Here is an 18,358-nt window from a genome sequence, read left to right as displayed (position 1 = left end):
AATAACGTTTCTTTCACTTTTGTACGTTGATGGTAGTGCAAGGCCGTGGCACATGTTTTATCCTACAGCAGGGGTTCTCAAACTGGTGGGCATAAAAATCTCTCATATTAAAGAAAAGAAAAGAGAGACAATTGATACATAACTTTGTTAAAATTCATCGGTATTAATATCAATAAATTCAGCGTTTAATTCAAAATTTCAAATACATAATCTACTTTGGATATTAAATATTTTTCTACAAAATAACCTTTGCTTTAGATTATATACCACAAAACTTATTTTCTCAATTTCTTTGAAACGAGCTTAAAAACCTTGATTCTAGGTGTCAAATTTTATATTTTAGAAATGTTATATCTTATTATTAAGCATAATCATTTAAAAATTAAACGACTTTATATAAATTACAGACAAAAGAAACTAACAAAAGATAAATAGTCGATATGCTTCATCCTATTTTGCATTAATATATAACATATAAAATATATATACAATTTTAGATCGAGAGACGTCGCTGTGGATTATATTAGTATTCTATCTATGGATCATCACTGTTACATGGACGTTGGAAAGTTTGAAAACCCCTGTTACTACACAGATTATATCACGTGTCGTTAAATATATAAATAACCCGCAAGCTCTCTCTCTCTCTCTCTCTTTCTCTCCCTCCCCCCCTTCTTTCTCTCTCTCTCACTTTTTTCTCCCCGAGTCGTCTATGGCCGAATTCCTGTTTCAATTATAATTGTTTGATCATTACCGTCTGATGAATTTGGTCCATTCGTCTGGCTTATTCATTCACGTTCTTAAATTGAAGCTACTTGAACGATTCGCGATGTCACACATTTCAGCACAATTTCAGTAACAATGCGACGTTCTCTTCGTTATCTTCGTGATTCAAGCCGATGGAATTATTCGATTGACCGTGGTCCATCAATGGGCATTGTGTGCAATACCTCATCTAGTAACTGAAGTGCCCTATGTAAATGCACCTAGAAAATAAAATAGAATCACTATTTCACGTTTATGAAATAAAATTGTACAACGTTGAAATTATAAGTAAATAGTTTTTCTTAAAATCATTTTGATCAAAATTTTTAATGATCTTAAATATGACAAAGATATTCCTCCATCCCATGATAAACTACATAACCGTCATACCTCGATCCAGCATGGGGTTTCCTTGATGCTTTGTCGCGGGTAATCCGGACCCCAACCTTTCACGAAACTCAAACGCAGAATACAAAGTCTTCGTAAGTCATCAACTCCAATACCCGCAGCTGCGCTGAGACCTTTAATGTAATTGGGATAAATAATTGTTGCTTATATTAAGTATCGCACACATTAAGTGTCAGTATAGATGTAATTTTAATAATTCATATTTAGTTATTGATAAGAATTATTAAAATTTGATACGGTGTTTCTTAAACGTGTCCATAAGTTCTTACTTTTGGTGATAGGTGTCCCGTGCGTAAGATGGCCAGCCACGGCTGCAGCCTGAGCTGCTGCGGCGGCTTGGGCTGTAGCAGCCTGGCCACGGATCTGTTTATGACACTGCCGTAAATCGAACACTTTGATGTACGCCGAAGGATAGATTTTGTGAACAGCGTCACCAGGTGCTCGACCTGCCTCTCTGTCCAGATAGTAGGACTGCACAAAGACACTGTGCTCACTTTGGCATCTCAGCCACACGTCTCCCTCACCTCTAAGGTCCAGGACAACACCTTTCCCTGAAATGATACTCGTGTCATAATTATCGATTCGTTAAATATTGATACCGTTTCTTTTAAGCACAACAATTACCAATGTGAAGACGCGCTCTTTCACTCTGCTCAGTTCTGTGCACATTGCTCAAGGCACCTAAGCAGAATCTGTTACCTCCACTTGGATCCACATAACCATCTATGGTAACAGTGCGACAACCACTGCTGACTTTGAATGTCTCACCAACTTGAATGTCTAGCTCAAAGTATCCAACGGAACACCAGAATTCTGGCGCTGGTTGTGTAGACAATAACCCACCGACGTTCTCGCTAACATCGTTCCCATGGCCTCCTCCCCCTGTAATCAAATTAAATTCCTTATGAATAAAGTAACAGATCGATAAAGTTCATTAACATTTCTTGTGTCGATCTGAAGTTTACATTTCGAAACAAAGACACTAAAAATGAAAAACATAAAAACTTTCTCGTAGATATATTTCTCCAAGGAAAAATTCATCTATATGTATATTGATTATACGTTACGAGTGACTTTAAGATCTTTATATACTTTACACTCTCTACGGTGGTTTTTCATCATATTGTAAAATATTCTTATTATAATTTAATGTGATAAACTCACAGTACGACGTCGTATGAAGATGTCGGTGATCTGGTGGTTGCATGCTTTGAGTGTAAGTAAGAGTATTAGCACCGGTCCACTGAGGTGCCCCGGAGTTGTAAGGAGCGGTGCCCACGGGAAATCCATTGGCATGATGGAGATGCACAGGTGACACGGGAGAACTCTGGCCTTCGCCTGTTCAAGCACAAAGAAACGAACGATGCAGCGTGTACGATCGAGGAAATGTTGAGAGAATTTAAAGAGTTGACAGATTCGTATCCGAGTTTCCTCGTAGAAGTGTCTGTGTTTCAAAAGGATATAGTAGTTTTCGGGTCGATTGGTGTCTAACCGATGTGGTGTCTAACCGGCGCTACTGAACTGATTATATACCTAAAGAAGCGGCTAGCGCGTCGACTGTGGGGGATTGGTTGATATCCTGCGGTGGCGTGGTGGTTCCGTAAAACGTGTCGGTCGACTGTCCTTGCGCGGGATTCATAATCTGTGCGCCGGACGTGCCGCTGGACGCGTTCAATGACTGTTGTTGGCTACCTACGGTGTGACTCATTGGATGTACTACCGCTGCAAAATCAAAATTCATACACGGATGCAGGCAACAAAATTAAAGGCAAAACCGAAAGGCTCTCGCGTAATCATCACATGACTGACTGTTCCGAAACGTGCGTGGACCGCACGAGCCAGTACTCCCCAAAGAGACTCCGAACGCTTGCTAATTGTAACTCGTAGATGCTGATGTTCCCGGAACGCTTAGATTCGTAGATAACAATTCTGATTGTTGTTTCAAACATATAGAACGTGCGCGAAGGCAATGTAAAAAGCATATGTTGAAGACATAGCGTTCTAACACCTATGTAGAATTCTTCTTCCTCCTATTAATTTCCTTTGTTTCAAATTTGCATAGAGATAGCCACTTTAATTATATCCTCCGTCTCGGAACTTAAGGATTCTGCAAATGGCAATTTGAATTCAATCTGTGCGAAGCGCTAGAATTAAAATCTGTGAAGATCTGATTCAAGTCTATGAGAAATCACAAAGAAGGCAACACTGGCAACACTGAAAGAGCGCAGACTAACCAGCGACAAAATTTGTAGCTCTTTAAATAAAATAAGGCATACATGTGGTACATGAGATACGTACGATGGTGTAAATTACGGCCTGCCGAATGATGAGGCGTGGGAATCCAGGTTTGCCTGGGGCAATTATTGTCGTCCAGTTTAGTGTGGGGATTACCATTATTGCCACCCCCACCGGCGCTAAACATACCCTCGGTACTGGCTGTGCCGAACAATTAGAAGGAAAAGAAAACAATGAAGCCAAAACAAAAAACTTTGAATATGCAACGAAAGGAAGAAATTTGCGAAGCGAGTTCTCTGTTTGCCTAAGATCTACATTCGCAAATTACACGAAAGCAGCTGCTCGTTAGCTTAATTCAAATAATCAACCATCGTAGCACAATTAGATGGTGTACCATGGCCAAAGCCCAATTCAAGTCAGTCAATTCATGATATACTCGTCTATTTCTACAAATTTAACTTACCAGCCATAGCTCGAGACATTGTAATGCTAACCTTAATTCGTGTTACACTGAGACAAACATACCTAAATAATGTACGTCAGAAAAGAATGTAAAAGTACTTATCTTGAATAACTTCTGATAAATACGATACTTCTTAGGATCGTGATAAAAAACATTTATACAAAATTTTCTCGGGCTTTAGCCGTAACGTATCTATGTAAATTTCTTTTGGAACGTAACATGTTAAATATGTAACTGCTTACATTAGCAATTCATATCCGAGAGATAAGGATATGTATCACACGATTTGTTAAGGTGTACTCCCATCTAATGGCCAGACATTAATCACAAACAAATGTGCAGCACAGATTCGCACTTGTGTAAAGCCAATTGAATTGAAATTACGACTAAGTAAAAGTTTCGAGAGGAAGAGAGGGAAAAAGAGTGAAATCGAGTCGCAACATTGTACTTACTTGGATTAGGCGGTGGTAAACCCGGTATAAAGCCTTGTTGAGCTTGTTGAGCGTTATTCGAAGCGGCAGGCTGTGCCGAAGGATGATGCTGGATGGTCTGGTTCATCTCGCCGTCCACATCCATCGCAGAGCCGGCCGCGGCAGCTGCAGCCGCGGCAGCAGTGCCGCCGCCGCCGACCGTGTATTCATCTTTGACCAGTCTACCGCCAGGTCCTACGCCTACTCCGGATTGCAGTGTCAGCCCCGACAGGTCTGTAAAGAACGGATCTGTGCGGGAAAACCAACCCATTCCATCACACACCAAGACCACAACAATCAATGATCAATGCTCTAACAGACTGCATTCGTTAGCCCCAGGGAATGCACTGTTTATCTTTATCTTGTTTGACAATTACAGTCAGGAATAATTTCAAATAATGAAGACTAAAACTTAACTGAGCTTAATTGATCTTCTATGATTGTAATGGATTCTATGATTGTAACGAGAATAAAAGATAATGGTCTGAAATCTGAGAGAATAATAAAAGAAAAAGATAAAGATAAAACAGGTATAAAATGGATGCATGCAAGAATATAAAACACAAATACTAACTAAAACAAAGACTATATCGTAATACAGAATACGTCGTAACATACCTATGCCAGGTGACACCACTCGCTCGTAGTGATACGGATTCACACACACTGAGTCGCATTTTAAGTCGAAAGCAAACTGGCAATACTTGACATGTTTCAACTCGTTCTTGTGCAGATCCGGCCATCTCCAGATGCGTGCATAGATTACATGTGGAAATCCTTTTCGTCCTGCTACCTGCAGCCTACCATCTAAAGTTCTTTGGATAGTGACGCATTTGCTGGGATGTGCACCATTGGTGGTGATTGCAGTGATCAGACTATCCAGTTCATCACGTTTTTCCTAACGATACCAAATACAAATGTCATTAATTATGCATGCAACAAAAAATCAATTTTTGTAATTATAAATCGCAGAAATGTTTTTACAATATGATGAATGAAGAGAAAATTATATATTATGCTATACACAAATTTGAATTAGGTTTTATACGTAAAATTAATAACGTATAGACACAGATATAGAACTTACTTTAAGCTTTTTTACCAAAGACTCAATTGCTCGTTTACTGAAGCCTTCACTTTCTCCACCTTGGCGATGGCACATTAATGAATGTACAATACTCAAACAAGCATCGGCACTGGTTGGTGCGCTAGGTGCAATTCCAGTCATTTCTCTCACTTCATTAAAAAATAAACAAGATATAAAAAAAATTAGATGAATCATAACTAGGAAATTTGGTTAATAACTAGGAATCTTATTGCTGATATACTCTATATAACAAATATAATATTAGTACTTACACTCTGGATTAGGCTGCATGGGGGGCGAGGGATACAAATGACCTCCCCCGCCCGCCAATCCAACCATCTCTGTGAAAGCCGTGGTGGATACTGTTGTGCTCCTTTCCTTGAGACACAAATCTTACCCTTGGACTTGGCACAGTCCAGTTCTTTAGACTTTATCATCTAGCAACAGTATTTCATCCATGTGTCACAATAGTTGCTTTCCTGCAAATAATTCCAATTATATTTTACGCAGCCCTCAATCTATACCACAATCTCACTAGCAGTTAGTTAGATTCCAAAACATCATTTACTCCACTACATATAGTAACAAAGGCACGAGTCTGCCTTTGTTTACCCACTACCGTTAATGATATTTTAAATGTATCATTCTGGTGATGATTAACCGGTGTCAACGCATTTATCCACATACGACGATGATGAAAATGTCCTAAAATTCATTACAGTTCGCCCCGGCGAAATATCAAAAACCTAGACTTACATTCGAGTGGAAAGATGTGAGACGCAGCTCAGGCCGAAGACACGAGGTTTGTCAAGCATACGAGATAAGCAAGGCACGTCTAACAGAGATGGCTACGAGACATTAGTAAAACCTCCCAGATGAAGAAGAGCTTGCCACAATTCACCGAACGCAGATACGTCCAATCCAACTTACAAGGATAAGGTGAGATGACAGTTGCACGCGATGAGACGCTCGCGCGCGATGATGTTCGACGTCGGCTTGCGTCGTCGATCGAATTCACGACGTGAAGCGTCGCAGTGACGCGAAGTTACGGGCGGTGCAAGAGTTAAATTGATCTGCGTCTTCTCGGCGGGCCGTTGATCGGCGAGCACAATGCGCGACAGCTTAGCTTTCAGCTATTGTTCACGACAATTCGCGCCGAGCGTTGCTCCGACTTGCATAGGTTAGCACATCAATAATACATATCCGCGGGGCGCGGATGATGTCGCTTCCGCAGTACGGCCAACTTTTGCTGGCGAAACGAACATTGGCAGCAATTCCGCCAATCTGCTCCTCAACTGCATCTCTTTGTAAATTCTCTCCTTGAAGAATGCACGTTTCAAACGCATCTTCGATGCTCAGTTTTATTCAGCCATGATCATGATATGATAAGTTATCTTCTGATAACATCGTTTATTTGAATAATTGATATTAAAGCAAGATACAATACCTGTATTCATAGTCCTTCCTTGAGAAATAAGAATTCCTTATTTTACATTTCATAAACCTTCCTTGACCAAACAAGGAGCCTTACTCAAGGGCTCCCTTATCTCAAGGGAAGTCACTTCCTTGAGGAGGAAATGTTACCTTAAATCTGTGTTCGTTTCCGCTGCACTTCTGAACTAACGCACAAAAGTGCAATAAGCACTTTTAGCACATATGCGCAAAATAAATTAACATAACCTGCAATACTTACTCTTGTCCCATTACAATTTCCTTGTGATGTCGTGCTTTCAAACTGAAAGTATATAAAGGAAAAAAAGGATAATGGGCAAGAAATTTTTAAATGATTTTAGCGAAGAATTTTTTTTTTCAATAACCTCCTTAGCGATAAGCTGCGCCAAGAGCATTCGCTCTCGCTCCGTATAATGTACGTTTTTATTATCTTTATCAATATTACAATATGCTGCTAAACTGGTACTGGGTTATAGCTGCGTTCCGATATCCACTGCTAGTACTAAAAATCTATAGCTCGTGTCACGTATATTATAGAGTTTCAGTACTGACAGTGAATATCGGAACACAGCCTTCCTTCCTTCCTTCCTTCTGGAAGGAAGACTCGAGATCCATTTATGAAATGAAGATGACCTTGGAGATTCAAGGAATTCTTCATCGAGGTTTCCTCCATCCTTAAGATAAAGAAGGATTATGAATACGGGTATAAAGTACACGATTTTGATAAAGAGAGCGTTGTACCGAAGGTATCGACATCTATTCTGAGAATCGTAACTACGAAGTGCTTTGCCGTCTAGGTCGCTTTCTAGGTCTATAACGAACGATTGCGGCACTGAGTGATTGCGGTGAGATGCGGGTTTGAGAATTATTAATTTCATGTCTTCATGATTTCGATTCACTGCAGGTGAGTCTCGCGTACGTCGTCTGAATTGCTGAAGATATATATCATGAATGAGTTATTGCAAGATGTCATGAAACAGTCGTTAAAAGTACCTCGCGATAATGTACCGGACAAAGCACTGTCCCTAATAGAGGTTTAAAGTCATATCACTGTTCTTTGTGTTTTTGACATACGAACGGAAAATTATTATCAAGATTGCCATAAACGCATTCTCGGCATTTGTCGTGGTCAAATATCGTTAAAATAAATATCTTGCATAACGATGTACGGAGTAGCGTGTGAAGTTGGCGCGCGTCGGTCGACGCTTCAAGTTCGTCGGTACTTCAAGCATCCTAAGATGCGCCGTCGTATGCGCAGTAGTCAGAAGACGGTTAGCATCGCGATGATACGTGTCTGAAGAACTACTCCGTACTTCTCGTGATTTTATTCGCGCCGAAAGTGAATCTCGCGCGCGAATTATTGTCTCCGGAGATGCCAAGGGGAAGTTTCGTTTGCTCGTTGACAAATTATCATCGAGCATTCATTAAACGAGCGAGTATCTTGCGAAACGGCCCATCGAGAATGCCGAGCTAAGTGTCGTGTGTAGTTCGGATCTATCGATGCCTTATATATTTCGGACCCATTAACGGAAAATTCGATACCCGCATCATCACCGGAAGCGCTGTAAGTAACTATTCTGCGCTACTCTTAGCAGGATATCATTAAAACATCATCGAAAATGAATATCTCATATAGCAGCATCGTGAGTGTCGAGTGAAGTTGGCGCGCGTCGGTATTTCGAGAATCGCAAGATGCACGTATATGCTGTGAACCAAAGACAGATGGCGGCGCGATCAAGACGAGTCCGAAAATTCGTTTCGTGTCTCTCGAGATTTCGTTTCTCGTCGGAAATGAATCTCGCGCGCGAACTATCGTCACCAGAAATGTCGAAAGTGAGTTTCGCGCGTTTGTTGTGACGAAATATCGTTGAATGTGAGTATTTCGCGAAACAGTTTATTGGCAGTGCCGAATAAAGTGTCGCGTGTTTATTACGACGTAACGGTCGAAAAGGTTTTAAGTCATCGTTTATGACTCGTCAAAAGTCTCGCGTATGAGATATCATTGGGAGTGAGTTTCGCGCGTGAGATATCGTCGGGAGTGTCGAAAGTGAGTGTCGCGCATGTATCGTGATGAGACAATGGGGCGGTTGCAGAACGTGTTATCGAGATATTTTCAAGGATGTTCAACGAAAAATATGGTAGATCGAAGTCCTGATTGCTTATATGCTGATCATTGGCTGCAGGAAATCTCTCTGTACCAATTTCGTAAGTCACATGTTTTATGATATATGATCTTACGTAGAGAAGCTATTAATAAAATTATACTTCCCTATATAACATTATTTTATTATATAAATTATTATTTTTAATTTATTTATTTGTAAAAAAATGAGTAAGAAATATGAAACTGTCGAATGTCTTTCTGTTGGATTATATGTTTTACAAGAGGGGGTGTAACTCAGTGGTAGAGTGTCTGCTTCGCATGCTGAAAGTCCTGGGTTCAAATCCCAGCTCCTCCACAACAATATTTTTTTTTCTATTCTTTTTGTTCATTTATTTAAAGTTATATAATCGATGTAACAACATATTTGATTTCAATTGCAAAATATTTTCAATTATAGTTGATGTAAGTATTCGTCTATATCTTTTCTGACATAGACTTGCTTGAAATTAATACGTAAAATCCAAATATTTGAGACTTATAGTTACTTATAAATCAATAACTTGATAACATTACTCCGTAATAATATTTGACAGTTTGTCAGTTGATAATTGATACAGCAAAATGTCGAGCTGACAAATGTCGAGACGATCTTCAAGTAACGTAAATTTGACGTAACTGCAATGTTCTTGGTGAATCTTCTATTTCCAAGAAACGTAATATATTGCCTAGTGCTGTTTAAATAAATAATTTAGTTTAGATTCACGTAAATTTTTTGAACAGATTGAATTTTAATTATTTTTAAAGATGTATTACTTTGTGTTTGGTTTTATTAAAACAACAGCTACTGCTATGTACGATTATTACCTTTTTTATCTTTAGAATCCATAAACATGTTAACGATGGAAAATCGACTCAGTTGGCTTAATGAATATAGCAAATCTGCAAGTAAATCCATGTCATTCGGTGTACAGAATTGTTGCTCCAAACAACGCAAAATAAGACTGAACATCGCTCCATCCAATTTATTACCTATAACTATAGAGATTTAGATTAAAATATTATCTTTCAAAATCACACGTGTGCTAGATAATTATTTATTATGTAACTTAAGCCTAGAAAATTTTATCCATTCGCGTATTAGAAATTAATATTTTATAATCATTGTTGATTTGTAGAACTTACATTTATTCAAGTCCCTGTGCGCTATAGATCGCAAAAGCTTCGCGTGTAACTGCAAATTAGTATTATTCTTCAAGGATTCCCACAAACGTAGGAATTCATAAGGCGATTCGACATTTTCCAGTCTCTGAAAACAAATTCTCCTGTGACGTATTTTCTTTCATATTTTTTCCTTCTTTTATTACGCAGGAATGCTTCGAGATTCTGAAATCATACCTGGACGTCCATTTCAAATTGATCGTTCTCCTTCCGGTTCTCGTCAACTATCTGATTCTTATTGCACGTTAAATTATTCTTTGTTTTGCTTACTCTCACGGGCGAAATTGATTCTTTATTTTTATCCGCGCGCATTCTTGTCGGTGGATCGTTTTCATCTTTCGTTTCTTTCATCGTTTCCACTCCCGCTTTGTCGGAATCGCCAACTTTTCTCGATTTGTCGCACATTCCATCGCTCGGAAGTTCCTCGATGATAACCGACGATTTACCTTTTTGGGACAACGACATATACGAAAAAATAGACTTCTGCAGGCTATCTTTTACGGCGCTCGGTCTGGGCAGCGATTCGCGACGAATCGTGAAAATGTCGTCGCCCTTGTCGCCGGCGTCTCGCGTTTTCGACGTTTTATCCCCACGAACGGGATCCTTCGCAACAGGTGATAATTTATCGCCGCTCGCAGCGGCGCGCGTTGTCATCGCGTTGCTTTTATTTGCAACGGCGTTTGCTGCTTTGCTGCTCTCGCTGCTTTCCACGCAGTAACTCGCCTTTATGTGCGGCTTCGTCGCGACATTTCGCGACGAGCCCGGCGCTCGGTCGCAGTAACATATATTGCTGTTAACACGCTGTTTCGGCCGCGTGGCGCTCTTCATTTCCACAGTTTCCTTCGATTTTATCGGCTCGGCCTTGTCTTCGCCGTCGCTGATGTTCTCTTCCTCTATCTTCATTCTGTAATGTGGTCGAAAGTCAACGACGACAAAGTGACGTCCGTGTACACCTCTGCTAGGCGATTATCGCTTCGCGAAAAGTTAAAAGGATACTTGGGCAAAGACTTTTACCTTGTTTTCTTCGATTCGCACGGTTTCCTCAGCTTGTTCACGCCCGATATCGCAGCTTTATTAGTCGGCTCCAATATCAAGACAGTTTCGTAATCGACCAGAGCCTGCGTATGAATTATGTATGTTTGTATATTAGTGGTTATTATGGAATTAATCAAATCGATTACATGGAATTATGGAGTGTGATTTATGTAGAATATATAATTATCCCTGCCTGCTGCAGCTTCTCGAGATGTTCCAAGGATAGTGCTCGGCGAAGAAGCGCTTTGACATTTGTGTAATCCATGCTAATTACCATATTGCAGTCGTTGAGCGCGTCCTCATAACGTTGCAGCTTTATATCTGCGTATGTAACACATGCCAACTCGATCTTGTTGCAATGTAGAATTGTGATTGGTATTTCGACAAATATCAGAATTAGAACTTTACAGAATCCGACTTTTTTCACAAGTCCCCGAATTTTAAGATAAATCACGCAACGAATGAATTTTAATCTTTTATGAATTGCGAATAACTTTCCGTACCGTTTAACTTATAAAATATATATGCAATCATAGCCTTCAGAAGAAATTCGGAAAACTTAGACCTGATCCTTTCTTTGAAAAATCTCACGTAATCTTGTTCGAAGTCTATTTGCTAATATCTATTAATATAGAATGAATCTACTCGCATGTCATGGCTCGATTGTTGTAAGCCATTATATTCGAGTCCATCTCAATACTAAAGTTGTAATGTCGAAGTGCCTCTTCATAATCGGTCGCTCTGAAGGCTTCGTTCCCCTTTTCTCTCTCTTGCGTCGCCATCATGTCCAATTCCGTGCCGGTTAACGAACCTAGAGATAGAAAGAAATTGGCAGATTTAGTGCAAGATTTAATTCCACCAAAATTAGTAGTGGCGTATTTGTATACGGTAAGTTAGGGTACACGCGGTACGTGTCCAGAAATCCCACATCGTTGAAGAGAGTGCACGTGAAATAAAGTGCGAGGATTTATATCTGGGACACCACGTTTGATCATGAATCTACTCGGTAGTTCTTCGTTTTCTCAACAGTCGTCGTTAAGCTCGAAAAAGTTACTTCGCGGACTTACGTTTATCGACTGCCGTTTTATGCGCCGTCTTGCTCGTTTTGTCCAGCTCCTTACGCCGTTCCTGGATTCTCTTCATTTCGGCCTGTCGCTGCTCGTCCTGCAGGTCTATCCTGTTTATTTCCGTGTCGGCGTCATATTTATCCCAAGCCGCGTAATCACATGAGGATATTCGTTTGGGCTTAACACGCCTCTTCTCGTTGATCCTGGCCTTTTTGCCCATGAGACGCAAAATTACGAATAAATTTATATCATTTTGCTTGCAACCTTTCGCATGAATAAGAGTTAAATTACGTTTCAGCTTTGTAGTTATTCATAATTATCCGCGTGATTACGATTCCATTATTGGAGATTAATTTGTTTCTACGAGAACACGATATCGTGGCAATGAAATACGAATGTTAGGGGTTTTGAAGTAGATGCATCAACGTCTCGATAAAATATACGTTTGTATACTTTGTCCATTAATCCGACATACCTTCGTGTTCGGTTTAGCCTTTCGAATTCCCGGCTGCGAGGAAAAGTCATCGATGACGAGGGTGGCTTTTTCTTCGTCCATGTCTCTCTCGCGAGATTGCATCTCGCACGTCCAATTGCCGATCTCGTCGTCGATTTCCCGCCGTTTTTCCGGGCTCAGCATGTTCCTTCTCAAAACTGGCTCCTCTTTTCTCAAAATAGCACTCGTCGGCTTAATCCTGGCGAGACGCTCCTCCGCATGCTTCGTCAAATCTGGATATACTCCTTCTTCGCCAGAACTGGTATTAAACCGCAGGTGGAGAAGTTTATGACGAATCGTTAATAAACGTGCCGGAAAATAACGGGTTTAATGGCGCTTTAAGTAGCAAGGTTGCAAATCTCGTTGACGATTAGCACGGGGATTTAAAAATTATCCGTACGCGCTGTAATTATCATAATGTACCGCGCATACATACACTTGGCGGATATATACGCCAAATAGGAAACGTCGGGGATGGAATTAATAATATTGCGCGCTCGCGCGTATGTGCGCTTAAGTTTTTAAGGAAGCAACTTTATAAATATGCCTCAGAGGACGTTAAGGAGACTCCCAACGTCGACGAGCGGGATCAAATAATAATTAGCTTAATTAGCGTTAGCGTGAACGCGTCAAGTTCTTCGTTCCCCCCCTCTGAGTTTCCGATGATATTTTTTTCAAAAGAACTTACCGCAGAACGAGGACGATCCGCTCCAACGTCCTCGCGTTGGAGCACTCCGAGATGAATTCGTACGAGAGATTGTTGACCGGTATGTTGTACCTCTCGAGCAGTGTTTTCTTCTCGGGTTTCGCGGAGCTAATTAGATCTACCTCCTCGTTACCCATAATGACGAAAGCGGAGAACGAAAGCGGAGTGGATTATATACGTCGGCAAGACCGCAGGTTACGTCGACAGTCGACTCGGTCCGTGCGTTTGGCGGAGACAACAGCTGAACAGCAGTTGAGTAGCAATCGAACCGGATTTGTTGGATCTGCCGGCACATGCCAATCACGTTCAATTACTACTCAACGGTTGTCTCTGCGTCTGACGGCCTCTTTAATTCCAAGTTACCAGGGATACGCGAGCTGTTGATTCCCCACGCGACTCGCGCACAAGCTCTCTTTCCTTCACAGCGATCGATAATGCCTGAAATAGAAACTTATCGTTCGTTAATTTTCTATGAGGTGCAGTCCGGAATGATAAATAATTCAAATATGCCGAATGATAAGTCCTCAACGAGAAGCCGAATCGAATTCTCCATTTATGGATAATGAAGATTGCAAAATTAGAAAATAATAACTTTGAACTTTCACGGAGAGAAGTTGAATTGCGAATAATTTGCAGTTACCGTAAAATAATTTGTACTAAGAATTTGCAAATGTGGAAATTTCACATTTGTTGTCATTGCATTTCATACATACACACACACACACACGAAGAGAAAGAGCGACAGAGAGAGAGAGAGAGAGAGAGAGAGAGAGGAACGTTATATTTTTAAATCTTTAAATCCCTCTAACTCATAAAATTAAGACAAATTACTGAAATTCACAAAGAAAAACCAGGTTGTGAATTTAAATCAAATTCTAGTCAAACAATACATTTATAAAAGAAATGAATTCACATCTCGTCTGCCAAAAATGCTACAGTTTGCATCTATAAATTTGCTTAACCTCGCACCTCGCAAAATTAAAAATATTACTAAGAAAGTAAAGAAAATCACTCTGCCAAATTCCCGGAGAGAAATCGAATAATCCGCGGATGATCCGAGCTCGCCGAGTGATTCATTCATGACGAAATTAATCCCACGTTTCCACCTTCGACGACACTGCATCCTCGTGTTTCGAAAAATTCACACGATCCTGTAACACACGCATGCAGTGTGTATAAATTTCTAAAAATTCTACAAAAAAAAAAGAAAGACCAAGATAATCGCGAATATTCCAAGCTCACCGACAATAACACCCAATATCCATTTCGTCTCCCCATGGAAGACGAATTCGCGTCCGCACCTTCGCGACACGGTACGTACGCGTTCGCGAGAGTAGTACCTACCTTTTCCGTCAAGTTACCTCCACCTCCTCCTCGTCCTCTTCCTCCTCCTCCTCCTCCTCCTCCTCCTCCTTCTCCTCCTCCTCCTCTTCCTCGTCGACTACCGTGGACACGCGCTCCGTGCAGCAGGCGCTGCTCCTCGCGCTCGGCTTACCGCGCGCGCTTACCTGTTAACACGGCAGTCGGCTTGTAGCCCTGCGACGCGCCAGTACGCGGACGGAGAAGGCGTGCGTACAAGTCTCGCGATCGGGTCGCCGTGCCGGGGTTCCCGGTGAGCGCAGCCAAGTGCATATTAGACGAGGCGGCCGCGAACGCCGCGCATTCGCCGGCGAGCGCTCGCTGAGACTGGAGAGAGAGAGCGTGCGTGCCGCAACGACGTTCCGCTCCCTCGTGCAAGTGCACTCGTGTGGAGAGAGAGAGAGAGAAAGAGAGAGAGAGAGGGAGAGAGAGAGAGAGAGGGGTATTCCCGCCCGTTCCGTGAAATACGCTCGGCAGCCGTCCTGCCGAAAACGCGACTGCGATCATCTTTGACGAATTCGATTGCTGGAAAGCCGCGTACTCTTCGCCGAAAAGCGCCGTGCCGCCGACCTCGGCCCGTCGTTTGTGCTTGAGCGCCGGTAAACTGTGGCAGTTTCGGCGAGAGATAATTTTGTCGCCGTCTGGAACTAGAAGAGTGTGTGTGTGCTCCGATCCGAGCGATCACGAACAGCGAGCCGCCGGCTGGTTTGTTGATAACACGCGATCTCCTGAGAATTGTAATCGCGTAGACGCGCACAGCGGTGCGCGTCCTGACGCGCCGTCGAAAGCGTGCACGGAAAGTGCTTCTTCTCCACCAGTGCACCGTCGTGAATTTCTAAACGTTTACCGCGGTTCAACGTACCGTGACAACTGAGTTACGATCGCCGGCGCGAGTCACGGTTGTGTCTCGCGCGATCGCCGAATTATATCGCAGCCGTTCCAGATGCTGTAATCGTGAGAGAACGCGTTCAGGTAATTATCACGCTTCACGAGGAGAGAGAGAAAGAGAGAGAGAGAGAGAGAGAGAGAGAGAGCGAGAAACGTTCGCCAAGATACCTCTCGGGCCGTTTTGGCAGCGAGAGAGAAATTAAAGAGCATATGATTGACTCTCTCACAGGCACTTTTCTCGGCAGAAGTTAATTTTTCCTTATTAAAACGCACTGGAATTTAATTAATCCAGCCACGCTGAGACACGCGATTCACCGAGGTGTCTTGGTGAACGTTCGACATGTAGAAATGTGTATTATTTAATCCGCGGCTTGTCGGCCTTCCTCAACGTGCGGCTACTATGCAATTTGCGATTGCTCGCTTAATTATCGAAATTAATTTATGCAAAAACTCGACACACGCATGTACGCGTGCACGCGCCTGAGTCGAAATCAGAGTGTGAGTGTGTGTGTGTGTGTGTGTGTATGTGTACGCGTGTGAATGCTTGTGAATTTCGACACGGATAATGCAATTATTATGAAGCCGACTCACCGTCGAGCGTCGATTAACTCTCGTCGCGATTCAATCGATTTTCGGTCCTTCTCTCTTCACCGGGTCGTAGTACTTAATATTAACGTTGACGGACAATTTAATTGATTACGATTATTGCCGATCGACGTTGATAGACGTGTAATATCAATGTGTATTAACTGATAATCAGGTCCGCGCTGTAGAGAGCCTGGCGAAAGAGGAGTTATACTGCGGATCGAACTGCATGCGCGTATCTATCTTCTTCTTTCGCGCAAACTCTATCGTCGTACTTGAACATGGTCGAGTGTGTGTTTATACGCGACTGCTTGTTTATTCGTGAGAGTCACTCCAAAATGTTCGAAAAACGCGCGGCGATTATTTACACCGTGATTAATCCGCCGTAGGAGATCGGTTTGGTTTTTAAATAAATAAACTGTATATATATCTGTGTGTCATCTAGTATTTGCACACCGCCAAGTGGCTACGCGAGGAAGCCACTTATGCGATTTCCTATTACAACGTTCTGTCGCGAGCAAACGAGTCGATTTTCATTCGCGCGACTGACAAGCGCTAAATAAAACGACGTCACACGCCAAAATTAAAATGGACACGGTCGAATAAAAACATTTGGTTGGTCGCACAGCAATGACCGCACGGATCTGTTATCCGAGCGGATCGTTTCGGCGAAATTATTCTCGTCCTACTGAAAGTATCACTTCTTTCAGATCGACATGATTTGCTTTAATTGACGTTATTTGAGATAATGCAACTTTTTAGGCAATTTAGTTTGACGTGACCTCAAGTGAACCGATTCGATTCGGTCTGCCTTAAGAAGCAAATAAAACGTGGTCTGTATGAACAATCGCGCGAAAGCAAAGAAATTTTTGCATGACGTTTTATACATAATAGAATATAATCCTTCGTAATAAATTATGTTCAACGTTCGTTCGTAGCGTGTCGATAATTTTTGGAGCAAAAAGTCACCTAGTGACCTCATATTTTTTATCTCTTTGAAAAAGCTGACAATTGCGATTTTTTAACAAGTACACTATCGCAATTGCTAAACATTGATATTGCTACACTTACGTGCTGCAACGTGCGTCTTACTGCTTCGGGAAATATGCCGATATCAGTGAGTCTCGAGTAAGAATTTTTCAATTAAAATTCCGATAAATTTGGCGTCCCAAGATAAGAATGCTTTCAGCAGATTCAAAATATACTGCTTAAAAATAGCAGTGAAAGAAAAGATAAACAGTTGAGTGTTATCGAGTTGTCGGTGAAGGTGGAGAAAATTAGCACACGAGTCAATCAAGATCGAAATACTCCAACGATTAATTCAATATTAATATTACTGCGGTACGCGCTATTAATACACGTGATATCAATGTTCTGTTATAATCTCATCCATACCGTGTAGAATTTGGCAAACGGTTATATTGTCGTCGAGTTGTATTATATACACATAGTTGAATTACGTGCGTATCCGTCTTTTTTGTAACCGACACGGAGCGTGTTTACGTGCGGATCGCTGTTTGATCGTTGAAAGTCAGTCGGTCGCGGCACGTCGCACAGTCGATTAAATTCACGTCATACGTCTGCTCATTGATCAAAACTTCGCAGTGTTGCTTCCAAATTCTGCGCAGGATATTCGTGTTTTGTTTTACAGAGCGCTGTAACGTAATTTTACAGTTCTCGTAAATAGAAAGTTATACCACCGTCCGAGGCTTTCATTTTCGGAAAGATAATTTATGCCAATCGTTCAATCGCGGCGGTCATAAATTATCGAGGAGTATCGCAGTTATATCCGATAGAAAATTCATACTGCGATTTTAGGTAAAAATCACGATAGAAAGATGGTTTATCAATGTCGTGAGATATTACGTATGACTATACGATATCGTTGAGGATCGTTGCTTAATTTTAACGGGATTTTATCTTTTATTCGAATTTCTTATCTGGATCTGGAGCGATTTATTTAATTTGCGTACAGCGTGATCGCGCTTTGTTGTCCAACATCGCAATGAACCTCGCGATAAGA

At 41.5% G+C, this 18,358-nt stretch overlaps 2 protein-coding genes and 1 non-coding gene across 6 annotated transcripts; 1 reads left to right on the top strand and 2 right to left on the bottom strand.

The window, feature by feature from the left end:
* Nucleotides 1-400: 400 nt before the first annotated feature.
* On the bottom strand, nucleotides 401-6,723 carry Med (Smad/Smad4 homolog Medea). 4 transcript variants are annotated; one of them, XM_011144323.3, is made up of 12 exons: nucleotides 6,185-6,722; nucleotides 5,701-5,907; nucleotides 5,429-5,577; nucleotides 4,960-5,239; nucleotides 4,324-4,590; nucleotides 3,472-3,609; nucleotides 2,707-2,895; nucleotides 2,338-2,511; nucleotides 1,798-2,055; nucleotides 1,443-1,724; nucleotides 1,156-1,286; nucleotides 403-986 (listed from the first exon to the last, which is right to left on the bottom strand). In XM_011144323.3, the coding sequence occupies exons 2-12, from the start codon at nucleotides 5,765-5,767 to the stop codon at nucleotides 906-908; spliced, it is 2,016 nt and encodes a 671-aa protein (XP_011142625.1). In that variant the 5' UTR covers nucleotides 5,768-5,907; nucleotides 6,185-6,722; the 3' UTR covers nucleotides 403-905. The 4 variants fall into 4 exon arrangements, with proteins under 4 accessions (XP_011142639.1, XP_011142625.1, XP_019697874.1 ...); XM_019842315.2 differs by having other exon boundaries at nucleotides 6,359-6,722; XM_011144329.3 differs by having other exon boundaries at nucleotides 4,324-4,575; nucleotides 6,185-6,721.
* Nucleotides 6,724-9,267: 2,544 nt separating this feature from the next.
* Nucleotides 9,268-9,339, top strand: TRNAA-CGC (transfer RNA alanine (anticodon CGC)). Its single transcript has one exon. It is a non-coding gene; the product is annotated as a tRNA-Ala (tRNA).
* An 82-nt stretch (nucleotides 9,340-9,421) lies between these two features.
* Spag1 (Spag1 axonemal dynein assembly factor) lies at nucleotides 9,422-14,651 on the bottom strand. Its single transcript, XM_025306177.1, is given in 12 exon segments — nucleotides 9,422-9,715; nucleotides 9,849-10,019; nucleotides 10,167-10,297; nucleotides 10,299-10,412; nucleotides 10,414-11,106; nucleotides 11,217-11,320; nucleotides 11,431-11,558; nucleotides 11,887-12,048; nucleotides 12,305-12,512; nucleotides 12,780-13,056; nucleotides 13,486-13,941; nucleotides 14,516-14,651. Coding segments are annotated over 11 exon segments (2,223 nt in total). The 5' UTR covers nucleotides 13,641-13,941; nucleotides 14,516-14,651; the 3' UTR covers nucleotides 9,422-9,635.
* Nucleotides 14,652-18,358: the final 3,707 nt, after the last annotated feature.

Source organism: Harpegnathos saltator, unplaced genomic scaffold, assembly GCF_003227715.2.
Source record: "Harpegnathos saltator strain DR-91 unplaced genomic scaffold, Hsal_v8.6 scaffold758, whole genome shotgun sequence".
In the NCBI taxonomy this organism is placed as follows: Eukaryota; Metazoa; Arthropoda; class Insecta; order Hymenoptera; family Formicidae; genus Harpegnathos; species Harpegnathos saltator.
The sequence above is the reverse complement of the archived record's forward strand: the minus strand, read 5'-3'. Positions and strand labels throughout refer to the sequence as shown.